The 25,669-nt window shown below is 39.8% G+C and overlaps 1 protein-coding gene across 2 annotated transcripts in view; it reads right to left on the bottom strand.

Annotated features, from left to right (window-relative positions):
• Positions 1-10,922: 10,922 nt before the first annotated feature.
• Positions 10,923-25,669, bottom strand: part of fibcd1b (fibrinogen C domain containing 1b) — a 120,966-nt gene continuing 106,219 nt past the window's right edge. For both annotated transcript variants that reach the window (XM_061061359.1, XM_061061360.1), the window contains 2 exons: positions 17,533-17,712; positions 10,923-13,776 (listed from right to left, as the gene is read on the bottom strand). In XM_061061359.1, the coding sequence (XP_060917342.1) occupies positions 13,511-13,776; positions 17,533-17,712 (446 nt within the window). In that variant the 3' untranslated portion in view covers positions 10,923-13,510. The remainder of the gene's footprint in view (positions 13,777-17,532; positions 17,713-25,669) is intronic.

Raw genomic sequence — 25,669 nt, 5'->3', positions numbered from 1 at the left:
ATTTTCTCATATGGTATACCTTCCTACCTGAAGAGGTGAAGCTGCATATTATAATTAATAAGGAACAAAATTAGATTATTCTTCCTTGGTTGCAAGAATTGTTTTCATTTTTTAACAAAACCGGACAAACAAGTTCAAGTGTTGAGGTTACATTTACTTTATCACCGTTATCAAAAAAATACAAAAGAATGTTGAAATTCCATGAATTTAAACACTAATTTCTAAGATTAAATCTTTTTTTTTTAAAAGATTACTTTTGAAGAAAAAAAATTAGAATCTGATGACAGTTAAGCTTGTCATGGTTGGTAGTGCATGCACAAGGTAGGACCCAAGTGCAGATGGTTACATGCAGAGTGGTGCACTTTGTGTATTTTAAAGCTAAAACATATGTAGTAATGCAGCAAGGATTGGCAACTTTTAAATTAGAATATGATGGTGGCCGGAAAGGTAGGACCCAAATGCAGATTGCTACATTCAAACTGCTGCACTATACTTTAAATTTGTAGTGTACAGGTCGGTAGTATTTGGTAGGACTTGTCTGTTGGTAACAGACAAGAGCAGGTAGGTTGGAAGGTTGGACCCTGATTTGAGTACAAAAGCTCTAAAGGAAAATACAAAGTAGACAGCAGCAAAGCATTTATGAAGTCACATACACACAACATTTAAAGAAGCCCTTTTTTACAGCAGAAATAAACATGTTTACAGCTTGATTCAAAAAACAAAATTGGTGTGATTATCTCATGGCTCGATCGACACAAACTGTATGGGGGTGAATCTTTTGACAACTCATCTTTTCTGATTTTATGAAGGAAAAGAGTTATTCATAATATGGCGCGTATAGCTGACCTGATTGACAGGCGGGCACGATGTAACGGTTTGTCAAGAGGCTTTAAAGCCTCCTCAGGTCCAGCTCTCAGCCAATCGTTAGGTTGAGACAACATTTCCAGCATAGCGACCGCCATCGATGGGACTCCAAAGCCCCCTGCAGCAACAGATGGGTGACATCACTCAGGCTTTATCCATTAATATTTACAATCTATGCTTTACATCTATATAAAAACAATTGTTTAATACTGATGTGGCTATACAAATCACAACAAAACAAACCAAACAGTTTTCATGTGGTCAGTGCTAACACTCATCAAGTTAAACTCTGCCCAACTTTCTCCTGTTTGCTAAATTCCTCACATCTCTCTCCCTCTGCTCTCCTGTGTCACTCCGCTTGTCTTGGCACTCATTTGAAATGAATGACTACTGCTCACTTTGTCTCTCGATGTCACTGCTGGTGCCAGTGTTTGGTTATAGGGGTTGTCACAGCTGCTGCCAAAAGCTGGACCCACAGAGAACCTCCCAATTCTAGGTTTTTGTGGGTGTCAGAAAGAGGCTGACTCAGACTCTGCTGTTTGGGAATTTAGCTGGATGTTCATTGACTGGGTCAGGGCAGATGGCACTTCCTGTTAGTAACATTAAATGGACTTAGGTCACTCTCACAGAGAAACCAGACGCTTCTTTTGCACGTGGTATCAACAACCAGGTTGCAGATTTCTCAGTTAAAACAGAAATTAATTCAGGCCGGCCACAAATACACACACACACACACACACACACACACACACACACACACACACACACACACACACACACACAACAACCACCACACGTCACTTAGCTGACGCTTTTATCCAAAGTCAGTAAGAGCAAACGATCAAACACACACACACACACACAAATTGGAGTATTTGGACCTGTTTTGTTGTTGCTGTGTGCTCATGTTCTTGGCTGCCATACATTTGCTGACTAGGTTGAAGCGTGAATGTACCCAGTACCTGCGTCCTGTCACTGAGCCAAAGGTTTAAATATATATATATATTTATTTTTTCAGATTTATTTTTTGGGGCTTTTTGTGCCTTTAATGGAGAGATAGGACAGTGGATATAGTTGGAAATCAGGGAGAGAGAGAGTGGGGAATGATATACAGGAAGGAAGCCACAGGTGGGATGTGAGCCCGGGCCGCCCACTTGAGACGACAGCCTCCATACATGGGGTGCGTGCACTAACCACTGCGCCACCAGCGCCCCAAAGGTTTAAGTATTTAAAGGAATATGTGTATTGGTGCCTTAAAAAAATTAACAGATTTGGATATGTTGTAGTCCACTGTGTGTTACAGCCTTTTGGACCTGTTGCATTTTGTTTGGCTAATGTGCTCTTGTCTGGGCTATAGAATGGGGCCTGGTAGTTGCTAGTCGGGCATACATTTGATACATAGCAGCCTACATTATACTAGAATGTTAAGTCATAAATTATAGCTTGTATTTAAACTGGATTAATATAAATAAATTGTATGTGCACTGTAGCCAATCAACTGAAAAAATAAAAATAAAATAGCATCTCTACCTACAGCAGCCCCAATTTAAACAGCTCTGATCAAAGCACTCCCATGCCATGAGCTGGCAACAGTCACAGTAAGGTATAATACAAGGTGTAATAAAATGCCCATGATAGCTCCAAGACATTCCCAGTTTTCTGTTTCCAGATTCTTTCTTTCTCCCAGATTCATAAAAATAAAAGCCATTCAAAACACAGACGTTGAAAAGAAACCCTATTTATATACAGTGAATGCTCATCACAGCCAACAAAAGGATCATGAAGGCTGTGTCAAGGGTCCATGGAGGGACTGCTGCCTTCAAATGGATCAATAGAATTAATCCATGACATCCTTGTGTAAATGCACGGCACTAAAAACTCTTCATGCCATAATATCCTCAAAGAAAACAGACTAATACATGAGGAAATCTCTCTGCCCTCTAAGAGTGTTAATCTATGGCTTGTTCATGCTGTGGGGGAAATATTAAAAAAATTAAATATGATGACACATCATCCAAAACCATGAATCTCCAGATGAGACAATGAAATAAAAAAAACTGTCCTGTTTTCATGCATGCTCTAAGGTGTAACTTTTGTTTAGACATACAAAATACTCCAAAGCTGATCAAATAAGTTCCTTCCAATGATTTGATAATTGCCCTATCAATTGGGCCAGTTGGGTTGGTGGCAGGTGGTTAAATCTTTTAATATTACATCTCTGCACCATAATTGTTTAGCGCTTATGTTAAGGGGATCAAAAATCTGTTTCATGATGACAACTGATCCTCTCCTCTCCTGACACCATCAGCTGTCAAAGGAAAGCAGGTGACATGGGGTGAAGGTGACACTGAGGTCGCTCTCACAGATGAAGTTTGGTGCACTAGGGCGGAAGTTGTAACACTGTTGCATTTTTCATTTGGTTCGGTTTGCTTTCAGACTGAACTTTGTCAAGCACACCAAAGCCTGTCAAATGTTGTGGACTGTAGCCACCCACAACTAGTTGGGGGTGCAGCTCCGGTCAGGGGCTACTGGCATCCTGCACTTTGGCTGCACTGTGACCCCAAAGTAAACAGCAGGACAGTGGAAAAATGGCATCCTGTTGCGCAGCGCAGTTTGCGTCCCTGACAAGGCGCACCAGAAAAAGTGACAAAGGACACCAGAGTTCGTTTGCACTTTGTAGGATAGTTTGTCTGGTTTGGTGTTGGTGTCTGGTGCGGACCAAAGAACTGAACTCTGGCCTTCTTGAAAACAGGGGTCTTGGTTTGCTTCCAAGTGCACCAGAGTTTGTTTACCATAGATGAGAACGCAATCCCTACCCAATGAGGGAAGTGGATAAAAATAGGACAGGAAGAATCTTCCTGTGGATTGAAAAAAATGGTTAATTAGGTTTTTTTCTGCACCTTTGGAAGGGGCACATTTTGGCCTAGAATAAGGTTGTAGTCAGCTTGTTTCATGATTTGTACAACAAACCTAGATAGTTATGAGCTTGATAATTGAATTGCAAAAAAGGTTTGGAACTAACACTCCTGCAGCAAAATCGACCTACTACTCTCTAAGTAGAGTCAGTATGTTTCACTCTGTTCAGAACATGGCTATATACCATTTTTCTCTGTTTGTAGTTTGGATGTTAAACTGCCTACAGTGACGGTCGCTGGAATCTGTTTTTGCGCACATTTGTTGACACTGAAAGGATGAGAAATCAGGACAACTGTGCCACCTAAAAAAAGAACAAGAAGAGGGAAATGCAGTGAGTCATGTAAAAGTATCGAGCATTTTTCACAAAGCAAGAAACCACAGAACTTTGCTTTCAGAAAAGGGAGAGAACAATCTTTGTCCTAAAATATTGCCTCAAAGGTGCAGACAAAAATGTAATTAATCCACAGAAAAATACATTCAAACACATGCAGAGTTTTTTCCCCTTAAAATCAGAAGTGTCCCATAAGCCTTGTCAAAAAAATCAGCATGCCCTCTTGCAAGGACTTCAAAAAGTGCTGAGGCAGCCTTTGAGTGGTCATTACTCATGATGTTGGCAATCAAGTTAGTGATCACACGTGGAGAAAATACGTAGAGCTGGCACAATTATCCGTGGAATCCACGTTGGTTTAAAGAGTGCTGCAGTGAAGTCATAATTGCACCATACCAAGTGAAAAATAAAAGAATATAACTTTAGAATACAGCCCAGCAGTGATCATTTTAAGACCAAAATAGTCATTCGTTTATGCCCAGTAGACACATAAACATGTCAAATTTCTTTTTTAAAAATATCAATATGTTCATACCTCTGCCCCCCTCCATTTGTACGCTTTTCATAAATTTGGCCAGTTGCAGTCAAAGCTTTAAGAGCCATGAACAAAATATTCAGCATCGGTGACAAGCATGGCAGAAAAGCCGTCACATACTGCAGTGATCAGAAACAAATCCCGCAATTTGTTTTGCCCTTTGTCTCTTGGCTAGCAGGATCACATTTGAGCTTTCTCTGTAGTGTCAGATGTTTTTTTTTGATCCGTGCGTGTCGTTACACAAGGCATACACTTTGTTGCTCCCTATCTTATTATTTGAGATGATATGACCATCTTTGCCCATTTTTATTAATGTGATAGAAAGTGAAGAGTTCTCTCCTATGAATTTAGAAGCAACTTCTTCCTTGTCACAGGTAGACACTAAATGCAAATCATTAGATTCAAAGCAGTTGTTAAACAATTTACAGCTAATATCGCAAAAGGACATACAAAGGAAATGTGCCTATCATGGGGCAGATTCCACAGGATCCATGTGTTTGTAGTGTTCCAATCTGCACCGAGCTGATCGCACCCTTGCTAGTCAATACTTGTGTCTCCACTGCATGTGCAACGGCCCTTCTCCGACACATGCCAGAAGCAACTCCCTTTCCTTTGCTAGCTTCCGTCTCTTATGCACACACTGGTCAGATAAAGATCCTTATGACACTGGGGGTCGTGTTTTTGTCAACAGGGGTTTCCAAAATAATCACTTATACAGTTCCTTTTTTTTTTTTTTTTCATATCTTTGTCTTTTTAACGCACAAATCAGTTACATTTCTACACGGCAGGAATATCACCTTTGGAGGTAAACAAATTCAAATGTGTCCCGCATTTTAATATATTGAATTCAACCCAAAGGCAACAGAAAGCAACATGCATTTAATTCAGAAACAGTCTGGTGAAAAGATAAAACCTTGTGTAGCAACAAATGTTAACACTGTTGGCTACCAGATGACATTCCTGTCCTTGCAGTAAGCTGCCCCCTGCTTTACCAGCAAGCGTGCTGAAGATATAACCAGGCAGTAATGCAAATCCCCCCATGGGTGCTCACCAAGCGTAGGCAGTGCAACAACAGTACAATGTTATCAGTGTTCGAAGCGACTGGATAGACTATATCAGATAATCGTTTGGGGTACAGCTTTACCTTGCAGAAAAATGGTCTTGCAGCCAGTTATATAGCAACAATTAGTATACAGCACAGAATTTGAATAGTATACTTTATTCCCCACGACAACAGGGAGATCAGTGTGTGTCGTGATTAGCTGATAGATTAGCAAAGCATGACATTCATGCTGTGCCTGAACTAATACAACGTGCTCTCTTTCAGTCAGGTGTTCATGTGTTCAGTTTAGTTTCATCCGCAGTAATCTGTATGCTCACCCTGCTGGCAGGCTGAAAAGAGATGCAGGGGAGGAATGCTAATAACCCCAAACACAGGACTAAGTGGCAAAGCCGGAGCAGATGAGCTTACAACAAGCCTCAAACCTAGAGGTGAATTCAAAAGGCCATATCACCAATAATTTTGTGCATTTTTGGATTTAGTTTTTTGTAGCACCATGTTTTGATTCATACCACAGAACACAAAAAGTTATACTTGAGTGCCCTGTGGTTTCACCCATGTTAGAAAAATCAGATTTTCCGTGTTCCAGTTCCACTTTATGCAGTTTTGTTGAAAAAACTGAATGCTCAATTCAAGGAACAGTCTTAGATTTGGGGAAATACACTCTTTGCTTTCTTGCTGAAAGTTACAGATCCATAACACTGTCAAAGATGTTATCATGGCTGGGCTACGATTGACTTAAACATTCCATGATTAAAAATGATACTACGTTTAGTTATATGAAAGTTGCTAACTCTCAGGTTACAAAGAGTAATTAGACTACCGCCGAGTTCTGTGTTTTTGTGGCCCATAAAGCCCAAGGCATTGGCATTACTGCGACGGTGCCATCTGACTTCCTCAACAAACAAATTGGTGGTGAAGGTAGGCCTCGTCAGAATACAGATTTTGCTTGGACAAGCTCAAAACAACAGCTAAATGGGAAGCTCCTATCAGGATCACATATGTTCAAGGCTGTTTTCTTCTTTTGCTCACTTGCAGACAAGTTTTGTAAGCTAGCCAGCTGTTGGTGTTACAGTGCTACAAACAACAACAACAAAACAAGATGGACACCATTATCAGAGCTGTAAGTGTAAAACCCAACAAATTATTAAACATCCTGACCACCCTCTATTTGTTGAGTTTGATCTCCTTCCGTCTGGCCGTCGTACATCCAGGTACAGTAAAGGCATTTAGTGGAAAAAGAAGAAGAAGAAGAAGAATGTGAATTGGAAAAAAAAGCAGTAGCTACTCGAGGATGCGATTAAATAACACATGATAATCAATTACACAAAAGTTGAACACAGATGTTGAATCATCCTTCCTGGATGATCTCTGTACCAGCAGTTGGAATGGCTTTTGAAACCAACTTGACACGGCTGCACAAATAAGCGAACATCATGTCTGCTGCCAATTCTGCACTTTGAAGGGGCTGAGTGGATGGCACAGCCAACACACACATTATACGTGTCAAGACGGCAGACCTTGAATGCCTTCTGCTTTTAGTGGCTGTGCAGAGATAGGGAGTCAGTCACTGGAATCTTTTGCTGTCTTTTGAACTATGAATTGAAGAGCCAGATCACACGGCTGGCATCCTGCCTGGGTGTTACTCCTTCAGTGTGCACCCGTCTTATCGTGACTCACATTACTTCAAGGCAATTAATAGATGTAGAATATTAGCCAGGCTTTTTGGCCCCATGCAGAGATGCACAATGTGATCAGCGACAGGTTGCGTTGGGTTGCAGGATTTCAAAACACCAGAGGATTTGAGGACGGATGCCGAACTGAGAAAGTAGTAAACCTGATCCTAGCCTGGTGATATGAATGTTGCGTTCATGAGTTAGATTTCAGCATTTCCCTCAAATAGATGTGGGCGTATCGATATGAAACAAATGACAGCCTTGTGGGTTGCTGATGCTATTGAAGTGATACTGTAAAGAGCGGGCTAAAGGGCAAATCATCTACAATAAGTACAAAGCTGAAACATAAAAAGCAATAGAAATAGTAAACAGAAAGCAACAAGGCAATAAAACCATTCAAGCAAGACTTGAAGGCCAAATAGCTGTGGAATTATAGTAATTCATACAAACTATTACTGAGCCAACACTTTCAGAGCTCCATAAGGGAGTGTGGGAAAGAAATGGCCTACAGAAGAAACATTGCAGATAAATATAAGAAGTGTGCCCATATTATTCAAGTTATTTATTATTACAGTCTCTTAGACCTCGTGGTTTTTTAACAGTCATTTCAATATGTTTACATTTTCAGCCATTTTCTTCCTTTGTAACCAATGAACATTGTGGAGGGGGATTTTGTTTTTCTCAGCAATCACTGAGGTCTGAAGCATTTGTCTTGATATGACGTTATTTTAAGTTGACACTGATGCATTGCTGTGCTCATACTCACTCTTTTCTCAGGTATTAAGAGTGGAGTAAAGCGGAGGAAACAAAAAAGCAACAATTTCAGTGGGATATTAAAAGACAAGCTGTCCAAGTAAAATATGCCCCTCTTTTTAACAGCAGCCAAAACAGTTGTAATTACTCATACTCTGTTTTGGTGTTCCATCAACAGTGGTGTGCAAGTTCACACTTTAAAAAAGCAAGCTCAAAGATCAATTTCACACAGATTAAAATGAACAGTCCCAAATAATAAACTAGTTCATGTAAAAAAAAGGTTTTTTTACCCTTCTTTTAAAATGTTTCAACCCTGTGTGTCATTTCAATTTCCTTGGTGATGTGCCTGACATTTGGACTTTTTTGTATCTTAAATGCTACTGCTGCAATCTTGCAGATGTTATATTATATCTGAACAGAAATGTCAGCGTAGCTAGGATTCAGAGGAATGTATCTTGATCTGCACTAGAACATGATCAGTCATACCCAGGAGAAGGGATCAGAGGTTTCTCTGAAAGCAGGCCTATGCCCAAGGTTCTCTGTAGTTGGTAAATCAACTTTTTTCCACAGCCTATTTGGATAAATCTGTAACCCAATCAAACTATCCAAAGTATTCATGGCTCAATTGCTGGTACAGTAAATACCTTATCATACAGTGGTACTCCTTTGCATGGCACTGTTTTCAATGCACTGAGAACGATCACATACTGTACTGTATAATTGGGCTACTTTTTTCGCCACCTAAAAATATCTCTCGAAACTTACAAGACTTTCTTTTGTTGCATTTGGCCAACCTTCAAAAGCAGGACCAAAGAAACTGAATCCCTAGTGCGTCACAACACTATTTCCACATCATGCATCCAAATTGAGATTGATTGCGATTTTAGAAACACCCAATTAAAAGTGAATTAATTTTGTCTGATACCCCCATGGGCTTTGTATTGAAATGCACAGCCAATTTCAAAACGTAACAATGCTCCACATGTGTAGGTAATGCAATATGGGCTGTAATTGAGATTTGTTTGGGATCTTTTTTTCTTTTTCAGGAAAAAAATCAGGGAAAGTGCTTTGAAGTTAAGTAGAATATCCATGGTCAATGTTTGTGGGGGGAAAAGTTGCTGCTGCAGTTTATTTAATAAAAAAATGCTTGCTTTACAAAAAAAATAGTTTCTTTTTACTATTGCATTGTTTTGGAAGAAGTAAACTAAAGAGATATTATTACTAAACCCTAGAAAAAACAAGACCCTGTGTGAACCCTAAAGCATTATTACATTCTAGTTTTGCTTGTGTTAGCTTTCATATCAAGCTCTATGTTCTTTTCTTGCTTTATTGTGGATAGTGTTCCAAAACATTCACATTTTCATTTTTGACAGGTAAAGTTTTTATTTTTTTAAGAAGATATATACTTTATTAATCCGGCGAGGGGAAATTCAGTTTTACACTGTTTTATTGAACATGCTAAACACACGAAGGCTGAACTACACACAAATGCACAAACAGGATTATGGAAATGCACTAACGGAGAGATGTCAGAGTGAGGGGGCTGCCCACAGCGAGCGCTCCTGGTGGGAAGGGGAGGATTCAGTGCCCAGCTCAAGGTAACCTGGGCAGTGCTCAGGAAGTGAACTGTACCTCTCCAGCTATCAGACCAATTTCCAGATTTGGTCCCCACCAGGACTCGAACCAGCAACCCTCCGGTTCCCAACCCAAGTCCCTACAGACTGATCTACTGCCGCCCTCCATTTCCATAAAGCTTGATCAAGTTGGCGTAAAAAATACATTTAAAAATGACAGAAATAAACTTCAAACTTCAGGGTTTTCCCCATTTATAAAATGTGAATGTTTATTAAATGTTGACAAGAACATTAAAACACAGTATCAAGATTCAGCAAAACAATCTATAGTACTTCACCAAAAAAAAAAAAAAAGAAAAGAAAAGAAAAAAACAGAGTTAGTTCTGCGCTGGGACTGGAGGAAACGAGCAATGGAGGGAGGGAGGGAGGGAGGAGGAGAGCGGGAACAGGAGTCAGGCAAAATAAAAAGCAGAGCAATAAAGAGTCAGGGAGTCAGGAGCTGGAAAGAGAAGAGAGAGGGGATGTTTTAGGAGCTGTGGAGTTAGGGGGAATTGGCAGCAGAGGCTAAGGCAATTAAGGAGGTACACAGTAAGAAAGATAGAAGGTTTGGGGACCTGGGGGATCGATGAGGAGTGTGCTGATGCACCGTAATGAGAGGGATAACTGGGAATGATTAGAGCCTTTTATTTCACTCTTTCATCATCTCTTCCGTTGGAGACATGGCAAGCTGCAGCAGAGAGAGTGAGTATAAAGGCATCAAATCAACAAAAACACACAAAGGGAACATGGCAAATAATACTTTACATTTAAATAACAAAGAGGGAAACATAGCATCAACAAATACAGTGAGCACAATGTGTTTGGGTGATTTTGAAGGAGTTGGTACTCCTGGGTTTTTAGGGTACAAGCGCAGTTCAACACAGTACCAGAAGGTGGCGTCCACTCTTATGGGGGAGGGTTCACGATCACAATAAGTAATAGATCTTTATAATTATGTAAATCTCTCTGTTATCAACACAAACATCGGGAGGGGAGGCAAGTTGTACATAAGCATCACATGACTTCAAAATTTCCACAGAGAGACGCACTCCTGCTCGGTCGTCTGGCCTCATGCACAAGGGCATGAACAAACCAAAGCATGTGCATATATGTGTACACACATAGACTCTTTAGACATGTGCACAAACACGCACATGTACACACACACACACACACACACACACACACACACACACACACACACACACACACACACACACACACACACACACACACACATTTTCATTCATTCTCACACGCAATCCAGTTCCTCCTCATTAAGCCTCCTTTCTAACTTGTTTTAAACATCCGACATTGTCATACCTCATTTTCTGTGCCGTTGTACTTTCACTAACAAGTATCTGTAACATGTCTGTGCTTCGATGTCGAAGAGAAGTGGCATCTGTCCATCAAATGACACCACTTACACATCCAAAGTGCTGCAGAAACAAACGCAGCAACGGGAGGTCCATCCAAACGACCGACCTTGACAGAAACCTCACAGGTGTCCCAGTATCAGAGGTACTCAGTTCAAGTTTTGTTAGCTCCATGCTAAACGTTAGCTCGATGCAACACTTTCCAGCAACACATTCAAAACAGTTTCCCAGTGTGATGGAACTCTCCAAAAGCCAAAATATAATTTGTTTGTATGTCCAGCAAGGCGGCTGATGTGCCAAGAGGTTTGAAATCCCCGTCATATTGTGCCTCCTTCTTCAAAGAGTCTTTATTTTTGTGCTGTAGTTCTGAATGAACGTGTGCTTGAAGGGATATTCCCCATTCCTCCTGTCCGCTCCATCTCAGGTAGAGGAAGCGGGGAAAAAAAAGTTTCTTAAAATACATCTTGATTAAATTCTTTTTTTTTTCTTTCTTTTTTTTTTTTTTTACAGGTGTAGTTTTATTCAGTCCATGTGCTTGGGTACTCTTTGTGATTTAGCATAGTAGGAAAACAGATTCACATGCTCTAAAAGTCATACACACTGTACAATAAAATCTACAGATATTTTTTTAAAGCTTTAAGTACATCCAAAGAAACTCGATGACAAAAAGTGTTGATTCACAAACTCAAAACAAACAAGAAAAAGACGAAAAAATAAGAATTTTCTGCCAACAGGTTTTTTGTTTTCTTTTTCTTTTTTTTTTGCTTGCGGCCTTTTGTTTTTGCCATAACACAATGTAGAACTCCTACTCAGAATAAAAAGACTGTTTTTTTCTTCAAGAGCGACAAATCTTTTTTTTTTTTTTTACAGCAATTTTCCTCGAGAGAAGAGATACTGTCGCACAAACACATCCCATAATAATCACCTGAAAAGAAAGCCAGCATGAAGAAAAGTCAGAATAAGGAAATGAGAAGATGTTGGTGTCACAACTCCTTCATAGGTCCAAATAAACAAAATCAATGTGGGGGTAGGTATGACACAGTCTTCTGATTGCTTTCTCAGTCTTGGATCCCATTGGTCTTTTCAAATCAGGTATTTCCCTTTCCATTACATGTATTTATATTTACCTTTAACCGTTGGTGAGCGTATGCTAGGTATGCGTCATGTTTACTCTATCTGTTCTAAACTTTGTATTCGAGACACTCTACCCAGCCTATGACAGGAACTGATACAGTTAGGGAACTCTGTCTGTCTCCCTTTCTGTTGGAGACACGCACACACAAACACACAGAAATGCATGTACACAAAGTGCTTGGTTACCATCTGTGAGTGCTGCATCAGTTGGCCAGTACTCAGCTGGCAGGCAGATCAGACAAAGTGCCCAATATGCTCCCTAATGGCCCAAGTCAGATGAATGAGGTCCGCCCGTTGTCTCTTCTCTTTTTCTCATTTTCATCCTTTTTGCACCTCCTCTTCTTCCACTTTGACTAATTTACCTCTTGTCAAATTGTTTCCTTGTTCTTTCTCTCCACCTCTCTCTCTCTCTCTCTCTCTCTCTCCACTCTCTTATTGTCTCAGGCCCTGTTGCCTACTACTATACCCTGCTGGGGTCTCATTTTCAAAGATCAAGGATGGAAACGTGACTGCAAACTTCCTTTGCAAAAGGGGGAACACAGAGGATTTGTACATATGTTCTGGAGGGTTTTTCTCTGATAGAGCAGCCCTCTCTCTGTTCACAGATTACACATTCTAAGTGCCATGTCAGCACAGATGGGAGGTCAGAGCTACACGTCAAGTGGGAACTCACTGGTGGGTGGTTCTGTGGGATGGGTGATGTGGACTCTGTGTCAGGCTGGGTAAAGCTAGAGCAGTGGACTCTGGTTTAGAGTTTTGCTGTGCTGTTTTAGTGAACTGAATCAAACAATCTTTTACTTCATTTTGATGCCAAATCATAAACGTTATATCACCAAGCTTCTATGTACCAGATTCTCTGTTATATTATTTAGAGCGACCCAACATGAAACTATTATAAGCAAGCACTTCCTTTTAACAGGCAGAAACCTCGATCAGAACCGCACTCATTGTGTTGACATCCATCTGCCGCGTTGGCTAATTAAGAAGAAATTAAAGGATAGTGGTTTCATTTTCTTTGTCTCGACAACATGGAGGGAAAAAATGGTAACTAGCATGACACTAGAAGCAGATTGTTGGCAGAATGGGGGCAAAGAAAACCAGGAAGAGACATGAGGAGGCAAACAGCAGAGTCAACTTAAAGAGGTTTGTTTTCAGTGAATGAACAATATTGAGACTCCGCCTAGCAGTGGCAAAGAGTGGTTTGTATTGTTCCCAAAAAGTTTTTACCATCTTCATCATTTATTATTTTTTTTCCTCATTTGTTCTCTGCATCGCGCGTAGGTCGTATCTTCATCTCAGAGAACTTGAGCGAGTACTGCCAGCCAGTCCAGGAGGACCACTCGATGCCGTCGGCGTACGAGGTGTGCTGGCCGCGCAGGTATTGGCCATTCAGGTTGGACGTGTGGCAGTTGCGGTACCACCAGGCGCCGTGGTAGAAAGAGGCGCAGTTGTTCTCCGAGTGGTCGTTGTCGCTGTCTTTTGTGGTGAACTTCATCCCGTTGTGTTTCAGCAGGGAGTCACCTAGGGTGGGAAAAGATACACAGCATGTGAATTGTGTCATTGGTGCAAAAAAAGCAACAAGCAGATGTTTTTTTTCTAAAAGATTAGCTCATTCGCATTTCAGAAATTAGAGGAAGCAAGCGCTCATAAAAGAGAGCAGCTGGGAGAGTAAGGAAAAGCAGACTTTCTAAGCAACAGATATTGCATCCCCTCTGTGTCTTTCATCAACATACTCTTAGATCTGATACCAGCAATCAGTAATTGGACCCAAAACTTCAAAAATGTCCGACCACTTTTCAATTAATAATTTCTATCAATGGACAGAGAAAAAAAAACCATAACACTCAACAGTTCTCTGGAGTGTTGCTTCTCATTATCTAAGGTCAGACATTTTTGTAGCCAATTTATCAAAGGTTCTTGGCTGACCTTTTAATGTCTTTTTTTTGATAATTTAAAAATCAGGATGGCTGTCAGCAGGCAGAAATGTCTATAAAAAGCTACATGTAATGTAATGAATCACATCTGTTGAATTCATCTTTTCTTCAAGTAGCATCGTCATATGAAATATGCATTGATGTCACTCCCTCTTTATAGTCAATTAAAAGCCATTTTTTGCATGCAGCATGTGAATTTCAATATGCAACAGATGTTCTCATTTCCAAATTGTCAAATATTGCAGCTTGGTAAGTGGCCATACTCAGGAAATGACAGTTTTTATTATACAGGAGTCCGCCCTTAAGAAGTTACATTAGATATGCAGCAGCAAGGTTTGACTTTTCAAATAAAGATGTCAAGTTATCACATATAAATAAGCAACATCTGGTTTAACTCCTAATACTGCTTTTTGAAAAATATATGTAACTTTGGACATGCAACAATAATTAACCCATGATTCAATATTGTGTGGCAGTTTGGTTGTGTTCAGGCAGCAGATTATCTGCGTCTGGGGAACGACTTACATCCTTATGTAGTCATGAATCTAAGGCATGTATGTTACTAAGGTTGGTTCAAGAACAAGGTATGTAAATTGCGTAAATAAGGCACAACATTATGCACCTTGCGTATTTTCTTAATGTCGCTAATGTAAATGTCATAACTCATTACATAACTAAAAATAGGAGGCAAATTTCAGCTACGGCTTCAATTGAAAATCCCGTGTTTGCTTAACCTTTTTATGGTTGGCTGTACGTCACCTGACTTCAATGCAACATCCAAACAATAGTCCAGAGGACAGCTCTTGAATGTCACTATGGGTTATATATCAAGAGCACTTTTCAGAGTGCAAATCCAACAGTGTAATATTGGTGACCCAATTTGTGAATTCACATTGCGTTACGGTGTTTCGGGCGTGTATAGAAACAGCGGGAACCTGACATACACACAAACACAGCGCTGTTCTCCCACGCTTGCTCCGCCGATCCCAACTTGTAAAACCTCTGTTACTACCTGTATGCAGTATGAGTGTGAGTGAATGTATGAGTGAAGATAGGTAGGAACAGCACCTGAATTTCCTTATTCAGGATTTGCAGAGTAAGTCTGCACCGGCAAAAGCAAGTTACAAAGCTGAAAATACCCTCTCACTATTTTCATTACTAGTAAATTCTCTACATGGATGACTTCTTTGCAGACCTGCTCTTTCAAGAGGCTTACAAGACAAAATGAAAGCTATGTGCTCTCAGATACAGCGCTAGACCTTAAATTCTTCAGCAAATGGATGCTCAAAGATGTAATAATGTTCAATAAACTACCCATACCTCCCCTTCACTCTGTCTTTTTCCTCTTTTTTTCTAAAGCAAACTACACACTGTGAGCACAAGTGGATAGAAGAAAGATAACGCTGCAGGCAGAATGAAAGAGTGCTCACCAGCCATCAGGTGACGGCTAACAGCTCGTCAGGGCATCAAGCAGACCTTAATTGCCCAGGATGTGGCCACCCAGTTCCCTACTTTCTAACTCTGTCCTACAATGCTTCCCATTTGGAATTACCATGGTAACCAGCCAGCAGAGAAAAGAGAATGTGTCAGGAACGTCTAATATTCACATCTGGTGTTGGTCAATGTTGGGAGAAAAGAGATAGGGGGGGGGTAAAGAAAAAGAATAACAGCTTAGTGTCAACAATGGGATGATGTCAAGTGAATTTAGAAAAAACAACAATAAAAAAAAAAACAGAAGCACTTAAAGGCTCATTTGCAAGGCGCAGGATGTCACCTTGGTGGCCGGGGGCCGGCAGCCTCCCCCTGATGCCCATTAAGATCCAGCTGCTCCCAGACCCAAATAACCACCTGTCAGCTGATCAGAGAGCAGCCACAATAGGGCAATACACTACCACTGATGATAATAAGAGAAGCTCTGTTAAGAGGGAAGAAAAACTGAGCCTTTAACCATATGCTGGGAGGTGTTGAGAGCCATTAATAGCCTCTGAAATTTGGCTTGAAATATTAAAACAAAATCCCATATATCAAGCTTAAGGGTCTTGTTAAGATTCTACTAAAATCTGAGTGAAATTAAACAAACTAATGGAAAACTCCAGATAGCTCATTTAGCTGCCCAGACCAGTTGTCAAGATTGTAAGGATATTGCAGACTATTTTGATTGCCATCTGGTTGGTTCTGCCTACAAAAATAACAAATGTGACCGTCTGATACACAGTGAGAGGAGGACAAAAAACCCCTGCCATCTAAAAGGTTTTGATTTCAATTGGTCAATTTATCACAGTTATCTGTTAGCATACATGCTACATTAGCTGAGATGTAACTTGTGTTCTAACAGCTAGGAATGCCACGCTATAAATGTCGCCCTGTGGTGATAGCAAGAGATATACTAATATGAAGTTAATGCTGCAATATGCAATACCTACTGCACTCAACTACTTCAAGGATTTCCAAATATCCAGCACTGAACTTCCACAGCTGAAAATAGACGACTATGGTCGACACACAACAAACATGGCTGTCAATGCTTGGTCAATGGAAAAAGCTAGTGCTGGGTGTAAACAGCCTATTAGCTGCCATGTACTTTTTCCAATGACCCATTTGTGTGATAAATATTCAATTGTAACCAAACACCTTTCAGACCAAATACCAGATATCTTACAGACAATTGAAAACTTAAATGACAATATTGAAATGTAACTTACAGCTAACTTCTGATTTAAGATACTAACTATAAGTACATAAGAGCCTCCATTTCATAGTTAACAGGCTAATTTGGTTTCCAAGTCATGTTGGGGACAGGCTAGGAAAACAAACAGGACTTTTCAACAAACACCAAACTCCCCTCATTTTTATTTCCCTTTGCCTCTCCTCCTGTTTTGCACCTGTCCCCTTGGTTCCTCTATCCTACTTTCTACCAGCTCTTCCCCTCCTTCCTCTCTCTCTCTTTTCTGCTCCATATCTCATATCTGTCCCCATTCTCTCCGTGGTTTCGCAGCAGCGTTTCCCCAAAGGTTTCTTTAAATTGCTTCTTCATTTCAACGGCAGGTTTTTGTTTACGCTGCAGGTCAAGCAGTGCAATTAATTGGCGGTAATTTAATCAGGGTGACAGGTAGCTGGCTTGGATCTGATGGTTTAGGGAGCAGAGACGCAGACACCAGCAGTCCCTTTCTCTGGACAAACTACAATGCCGTATAGAAATGACACACTCATTTTAATGAAAGGTGCTGGAGGTTGGCAGGAACTTTCACACACTGCTGTTAGGTCTGTGTACAAATCAGGTTAAATAAAGAAAAGTGTCTACTAAGCACAAGCAAAGTCTAACTAGATCACTAAGAATACATACCTGCATTTCCAGAATAGTCTCCTACAGTTAATGGGTATCCATCATCGTCAGGGTCCACAGAAAACAGGCCTACTCCAAAGGTACCGTACTGGGCATATGCCGTGCTATTTTCAAAGTCCTCCAAGTCGATACGCAGCTCATAGTTGGCCTGGATGGAAAGGGCATGGATCTGCTTCAGCCCTGCAAGACACAGAAAAAACAATCCATTACTAAGTGCTCCCGCTGTTCTCAGTGAACAATTTAAAGTGATTTCAGCAGCTTCCCAATGCCGTACATTCTGCTGGAAATAAGATGTAACATGGTTTTTGTCCCATTTAGAGTCTCACTCCTCTGCATGTGGAAGATTTTTCTTTTTCCCAAAACAAGATTAAAGTTCCTTTTGAAAAGTATGCATGGTGTGTAGAACTCCGAGAATTGTTTACAATGAGGACAGAGGGCGAGCTGAATTCACTGGGAAAAAGAAACTTCACACACAAACTTCTTCACTCAACATACAGTTGAAGCATGAGATCTACAGCCAAGTTCCAACTGACAAACCCTTCACAGCAAAAAAACGGTAGTAGGACACATGCATGAATGTTGGAACATGACTCATGATTTTGATCAATCAATCTCTATTTTTATAGTGCCAATTCATAACAAATGTTATCCTGAGACACTTTGCAAATAGAGCAGGCCTAGACTGTATCCTTTGTTTTGTCATTGTACTCTGGCTTTATTGGCATGAAAGTACAGTCTCTTTTTGTAAAGTGTGTTGAGATAACATTTTTATGAATTGGTGCTCTATAAATGAAGATAGAAAAAACAACAACTCGGCAGCAGGAAAAGTAGTACACATTAGGTAGACCCACCATGACGTCAACATTTGTCAATTGACTAACATTTTAAAGCTTTTAAGGCTTTGCTTTTTGATCATTATCATCTTTTAATTTTGGAGCCAAATGTAAAGATGTTTGGACATGTCGCTGTCCTGGTTGACAGGTCGTCATGGTGGGTCTTTTCATTAACAGGCAGCCACGTCTCAGAATTTTTAAAACCTTCAATTCATCAGGAGAATGTGTTCATATATCTTATATTATGTTTGTAAGTATGGCTGCTAGTTGTTTGTCAGAGATTTTGTTACCTGTTGTAAGCTGCTGCCTACAATGAATAGTAGATACCATTACATCACTGACATTTTACTCCTGCGTATCAACTGTGTTATGTATGTTGTGAAGATCTTTTTTTAAGCCAAATCCTGCAGGAGTAACCTGATTCTGCAGAGAGCTCTCTCTCACCAACAACTGCTTCATTTATTGACCCGCAGCACTGCTTGCTTAGAGCTCCTCTGTTGCTCTAACCTGACTGTTAAAGATTGGGAATTTGTCTGTAATTGCTTTGAACTCGCTATGGCAAAGTGGAGCGTCCTAGATAAATGAGACGCTGTAAAATTGAATCTAGTCTTGTATTACATGTGCTATGAGAGTAAAAATATTATAAAAACAGATATGCAGAAGGTTCTTTTTATTGAAAAAAGAAAAAAGAGTAAGTACAATGAAAAAAATGAAAATATAGGGGATGATTTGTGAATTGTAGCATGGGCTAGCATGGCTTCACAGTTATAAAAGAAATATAATTCCCTTTTAGAACCAACCGGTTCTCATTTTTCAAAGCTCTCCATGCAGTACTAATGTGATAATTTCAGTTCTCTCCAGGTCAGCTCTGACAAAAGAGGGAAAAAAGGGTGTTCTGACAGTGTACGGTTATTTAAACAGTAAAATAAAGACTCAGTTTGATATATGCTGCCCTGGAAAAGTCATTGACAGAGTGGTGTTTACGTTGCCCTACACTGTATTTAAAAGAAAATCAACATAAACCTTAAACGTACATACAAAAAAAAATGACCATGAATCTTACTGAGTAATTACCTCTTTAAACATTTTCTAAAAAGTGTACAATCTCCAAAAATATTTAAAGTTTCCTCAAGAGAGCACAATGTTCATTACGTAAATGATGGTACCATAACCTGTCCCATTAATGATGAAGGAAATGCTTTAGGGTGTGGCTTGTGTTTGGCAAGTTACTACCAAGGATGGCTATCAAACAGGAAACAGGATTGAAATATTCCAATTCACACTTGTCAGTATGTGGTCACTTCTGGCTATGACAAACTAAGATAGACAAAATGCCAGATTCCAGGCTCTATAACTGTAGTCCATGAACACTTTATAACATCCAGTCAGCCTGACATCATTGATATACTTACATTCTATTGTAGATGTTCATGATCAGGTTGAAGATGTTTCTTTTTTTCCAGGTAAAATTGATTAACTTTATTGAAAAGTATGTGATCACTTACCTATCTTTAAACCCTATTTATCTTTGATTGTGTGCACAAGATCAAAGGCTGGTAACCTGCCTTTAAAGGGTCTATTATTAGGCTTTTTATGCCTTCATTTAGAGTTAGGCTACCTGGGCCCCATAACCTGCCTTTAAATGCCCTCGTTAAATCATGATTGAAAACAAAAAGTCTCCATTAAAACTTTTTAAGGACAAAAGATACATTTTTATAGAAAAAATAACACCATTTTCACATCAATTGTTCTATAGTTACTATGTGAAACTCATAACTTCTTACACATTTTCTTCTGAACACATTTCCCTAAACAAAAGACAAGGAGTTCACATTCACCCGTCTCTGCTATTTCAGTTCTCAGCCTGCCATAGTCATTGGATGCCCTGAACCGATCTTTTAATTGTTGCTCGGTTCTTTCGAGAGAGTTTGTCAGACAGAAAGTGCCAGGAGGGAAAAGGTTTTCCCATCCTTTCTTCCTCGCCCCCTCCTGTGTTGGGAGCGATGGTGTTACCCAGGGCGAACTTCCTTCTCCTGGGTTGATCAAACGTAGGAGGGGAAGAAGAACGTATCAGGCATGAGATTAGCAGGAGGAGGAGAAGCTCGACCCGGGTGCCTTGAACGCTGATTCAAGGCAGGAAGACTAAAAAAAGTCGATTCAGTCTCGAGACTCCGTTAACAGCCTTCCTGTGCACTTACAAATGCACTCTATACAGTTGCAGTATTTATTTGGGAGACAGAGAATAAATGTTTGACAGCGTGCATTGATGGAGAGGCTTCAAAGGCTTCACAGTTTAGAATAAGGGTTGGATTTAGAGCATGTAGAGCAAGCGACCGGTTCAAGGTTTGCTTCTACTTTTTATCCCATTGACTTTGATTTTCACACTCAAAGAATACTTCAAGTATAGTATACTCCCATAAACTACAAACAAAAAGTTTGTTTTAAGGTGCAGAACAAAATAAAACTTCAATGTTCCACTCAGGATATAGATTCAATTTTAAGTATTTTAATTAATTTTAGGCACAACAAGTATTTAAGTCGTCAACTTGAAAGATAGAGTCAGTAGCTTCTCCTAAAAATGAAAATGAAGACTTAGTAATACCGCTAAATCATTACTTATGGGCCTCCATACATGTGCTTTTCTGGCTGGGGAGTTGATGTGCCAATATGCCAATGTGCCAAACATGAATATGTTTCAGCGATTGAACGCCATTCAAACTGGAAGAGAAGAGAAAATATAAATGTAGTAAGGTGAAACACTACGAGGACAAAGCTTGTTCCAAACACTGGATTGGCTTTCACCTTGGTCGCACAGATAGCCTTCTTTCTGTCCGACAGGCAGGTGCCAAACTAAGATGCTTAGCCTGTACTAGCTTGCTAAATAATTGGCCTTTCCATTACAATACATGTGATATTCTCAGGTAGTTCCCAAGCAGTAAACGTCGACATGCTAAGACCGGCAGAAGGCGTGTGCTTCTGATGGACGAGCCCAATATGAATGTCGTGTTTACAAACTGCAACGAACAATGCTACTGATGCTATGTTTAAAGTGAATCACTAGCCCCTTTTTGACCAAAGGTCCCCAGAACTGAAAGGTTCCTGTGGCCCATAGTTGTCAGCGTTTCCACCGCTGCCTGAAGTCCAAGGAAGATTATGCAAATCAGGCTGTATTGCTTTGCTAAGTGTTTCATTGATAAACAATGGTAGGGATACAAGTGCTGTGTTCAGGGTTTCCTATAAATGGAAAGAGGACTGTATATTATGTATATTATTATAGAAAAGTCTAGGAACAGGAGAACTTCTTGGGACTACAAAAAAGATGGTGCTCTATGGTAGAGGCCATGAGCAAAATGTAAGAAAGGTTAAATGGCTTTATTAAATGGGCATGTACTTAAGGTAGAACATGATTTTTTAAAAAGTATCTAAGACGTGGTCCCCGACGTCTTCTTCAGGCAGAAGGCTGGAAAGTAGGTATACTTTTGTCATAATTTAGAATAGAAATAATCTTGAACTGTTTTTGTTGTCTAGTGTTTAAAATCAATTAAAAGTACATTTGTTTTTGCAAGGCTAAGAATGATAAATTCCTGCTTTTTGTAAATTTGTCTTCATCAGTGTGTTATGTGCAAGTAGAAACAATGTTTATTTCTGTATAATATTTCATATTTATCTGTGACAAGTTCTGAGTGACATGTTTTTAAAGGGCACACAACTTAGAATGAGCATGAAAGCAGAAGCAACCAGACAGGACATTTTTCTTTTATTGCACCTGAGCACTTAAGATGGCGATCATCATCATTAAAAATGAAGCTCATTCTCCTTTTTTTTAAAGCTCAAACTGACTGAGTCTAATTTGAATTCAGCCATTGTGGAGAATTGCACTCTGAGAGTGCCTTTTTCTAGAGTACAAGGCTAATTTGATGACAAACACAGCTGAAAGAATCCATTATTATTCCGACACATGAGCTCACAGTCTGGGCAAAAGGCACTCAGTTGGATTTAATCCAGCTCAGTGGGAGGTCGATCCCTTTTTCTTTCCCCTTCCCCCTTTACCCATTTTATCAGCCAAACAGACGGAAACATTCATTGAAAAAATTATAGCCAGGTAACTTCACACATGTCAGTTTACCATTAATTCTTATACAAGTATGTAGACACACACCTGCATGTTTGAATGAAACTCTCACATGCATTGAGGGAAACATAAACGTCTCTTTTGCAGAACTACTTTTCTTGTCACATAGCCTCCTTTGAGAAAAAGTATCAATCCACACAAACACCTAAGGGAAAAGTACCCCGAGTGATTTGACAAACTTCAAAAGAAAGACTTATTCTGTTTTCTCTTTCAGGGGATAAAAAAAAAGGAAAATAATATACCAGATGCAACACAACTCTATTTAAAGACTCTGCGGCAACCGACAGTATTTACATAACTTTAATTCAGTCCCTAATTAAAGCCCTAGAGAATCTCAGCGAGACTTTAATTCAGAATAATTAAAGAGGAAGACAAGTGGAATAACAACAGAGATTTCTTTTGGTTGGAATCTAAATGCTCAGGTGTAACTCAGTGTTAATTAATTGCTATTGTTAGGGGTTATTCAAAGTGGGGTTCTAAAACAAGGGAGGATTTTGAGGTGTTTTGCTGCAGTATTAACATGCTGATTGCTCCGTGGGGGAGAGACGCTCCTCGCTTCTCACTGATTTGCCGTTTAAGAGAAGCTTTGAGTCAAAAAAACTCTGGTCCTCCTACGCACTTTAGATCTGCAATTAGATTTTGTTTTCTTTATTCTGCCTGTTCTGACTGGTTTTTATTCTGTGCTGCATTAAAGCACACGGTTTCTCATCGAGGCTTGTTTCCAGTTTACTTTTTTTTTTTACTCTTCTTCCATAACAATAATGATAAAAATAATGATAGTAGTGAGTGACTGATGAATTGTTATTATGGGCTACAGAGATAACAACAAGGCCCCTATAAACACAGGCTGTCTATATGAAATAAAATGGCCCATTTTGAGATTGTATGTTAAAAAACCTAAGGCTAAAGCAGCATATTTGAAATACTGCTTTAAGAAAGTGAATATAACTAAAAGTACAGACCTGTTTTCTTGCCAGAGATGGGGCAGTAAATGGTATCATTGGGGTATTTATTTACCAAAAGAAACCAAACAGGATGAAGCTTTTATACATAAAAGATCAAAGTTTGATTAGGAACCAGGCAAAGTAGACAAATGCCACATGAATAAGACCCCCAGGGGCCAGCGACTAATAAAATTGTATGTGTGCCAAAATAATAAAAAGTGAGGACCCACAAGGCCTGGGCCATTAATCAAATTAGATTTTTTAATCACTGTTTGGCTTCACTGGTTTACTAGAAACAAGAAATTTCAGGAAAAAAAACATTTGGATTCACTTTGCTTAGCGGTGATGCTCTTGCCTAGTCTTTTTTACGACACCATTTTCATTATATTGCCAATTTTGCACATGGATTGAGGCGGGCGGTAGACAGATCATCACCATCTCAACATCATAAACAAAACAAAACAGTTAGATTAGATTAGATAACGTTATTAATCCCCAGTGTGGGAAACTCATTTGCCACCCGGTCGATTCATACACACACCAAACAATATAGACAGTACAATCACAATTAACAACAAGTGAATAAATAGTCTGATGGATGATATGACAGCTATGTTATCAGCTCACAGAAGCCTGTTCTAACTCCAACATGAAGCAAACATTGTGGTTGGTTAATTGGTATACGGGGGCCCATAAGGGGCCCCAACCTAATTGTTGCCCTTGGGCCTCAAAGGTGGGAATTACTGCCCTGTCTAGGGTTACATTTCTTCTTACTGTGACTTTATATATTGATTTACTGAGGTGATGCCTGCGAGCTATAGTTCACGCAGACAACTCTCGAGCTGCACTGATTTAACACTTGACATGCGTAATAACCAACGATCACCTGACAGCACATCCTTGTAATTAGCATTTTTTTAAGCTGCAAGATTTCATATCTCACGCTTTTCTCTCAATTTGGCAGATCTGATCTGCATCAGTACTGCACCCCAGCACCACGCTAGCATCCACCTGCAGTCTCTTAGGGGGGGGGGGGGGGGGGGGGGATCTGCGAGGAGTGATGAGGTTGCAGTGTAGACACAAACTATGTTTCTGCTGCTGCACATAAACATATAAAATCAAATACCAACAGGAGTTGCCTGACAGAACTATGCACACAGCTGTAATAGTGCTAACCCTTTTTAATTTGAAATGCTTTACACCTACTTGGAGCTTCTCTCCACATAGCTCCATATCACACACGCAGCTCTACATACAGGCGCAGTTACTCAATGTCATCTAAAGAGAGGATAAATAATACAGGCAAAATCTGCATCTCATTTCCAACAATCAATGTGTTCACTGATAAGGAATCTCATTTGGAAGGCCTGATTAACAAACCCATCGATGGGACGAAAATCTTTACGCATTCTTTGGCATTAAATCATCCGGGTCATTACGACCTCCTTCACAATGTCTCCTGCAGTTACGACAGAGCTGAGAGGGCCGTGTCTATAACGATGGAACGCCCAGCGAAAGTTACACATAGTCTTCATCAGATCTCTTACTATGAATATCAGCACACCCTGCGACAAAAACACAAAGATTATACTTACTCCTACACACAAAGCATGCACTGATCTTACATTTTGGACGCCCACATTCGAGTAGAAGCCAACATTTGGTCCTTTTTTTTTACTTTAAATGAATCAATAAAACTGATAATGAAAATGAAATATCTTTAAAATTACCTCATTAAACTGGGTCATGGTAATCCATAACTCATTTTCACAACATTCAGGCTCAAAGGGAAGAGGACAAATTTAGCTTGTTTAGAATCATGAAGACGGTCATTTGTCATTTTTATCTTTTATTCACTCTGAGGCGGCATGTTGTGTTCCACGGACATAAAGGGACACAAAGCTCAAACCTTCCTGACATTGATTAAACTATTACCAACAGGATTCCCGCGTCTTGAATGTAATATTACAGCTAATGAGAATGACATCAATGATTCTATTAAAAATGTAGAAGACCTCCGTGAGATGTCTCCGTGATGGCGCTAAAAGGCACAAATATTAATGATTTAGTTGCTTTTATTTGAAAAGTATGTAGGGGGGGGATGTATTGGATGCTTTTAGGGAAGGGTTGCAATCGTAGTGCAGCACTACAGGGCATAAAGGAGAAGAATAAAAAACAGATCTCCAAACCCAACAGAGAAATGATTACACTCCTCTCTTGCCGCTTGT

Source organism: Labrus mixtus, chromosome 17, assembly GCF_963584025.1.
Source record: "Labrus mixtus chromosome 17, fLabMix1.1, whole genome shotgun sequence".
In the NCBI taxonomy this organism is placed as follows: Eukaryota; Metazoa; Chordata; class Actinopteri; order Labriformes; family Labridae; genus Labrus; species Labrus mixtus.
Note: the sequence above shows the minus strand (reverse complement) of the source record. Positions and strands in the feature narration are given on the sequence as shown.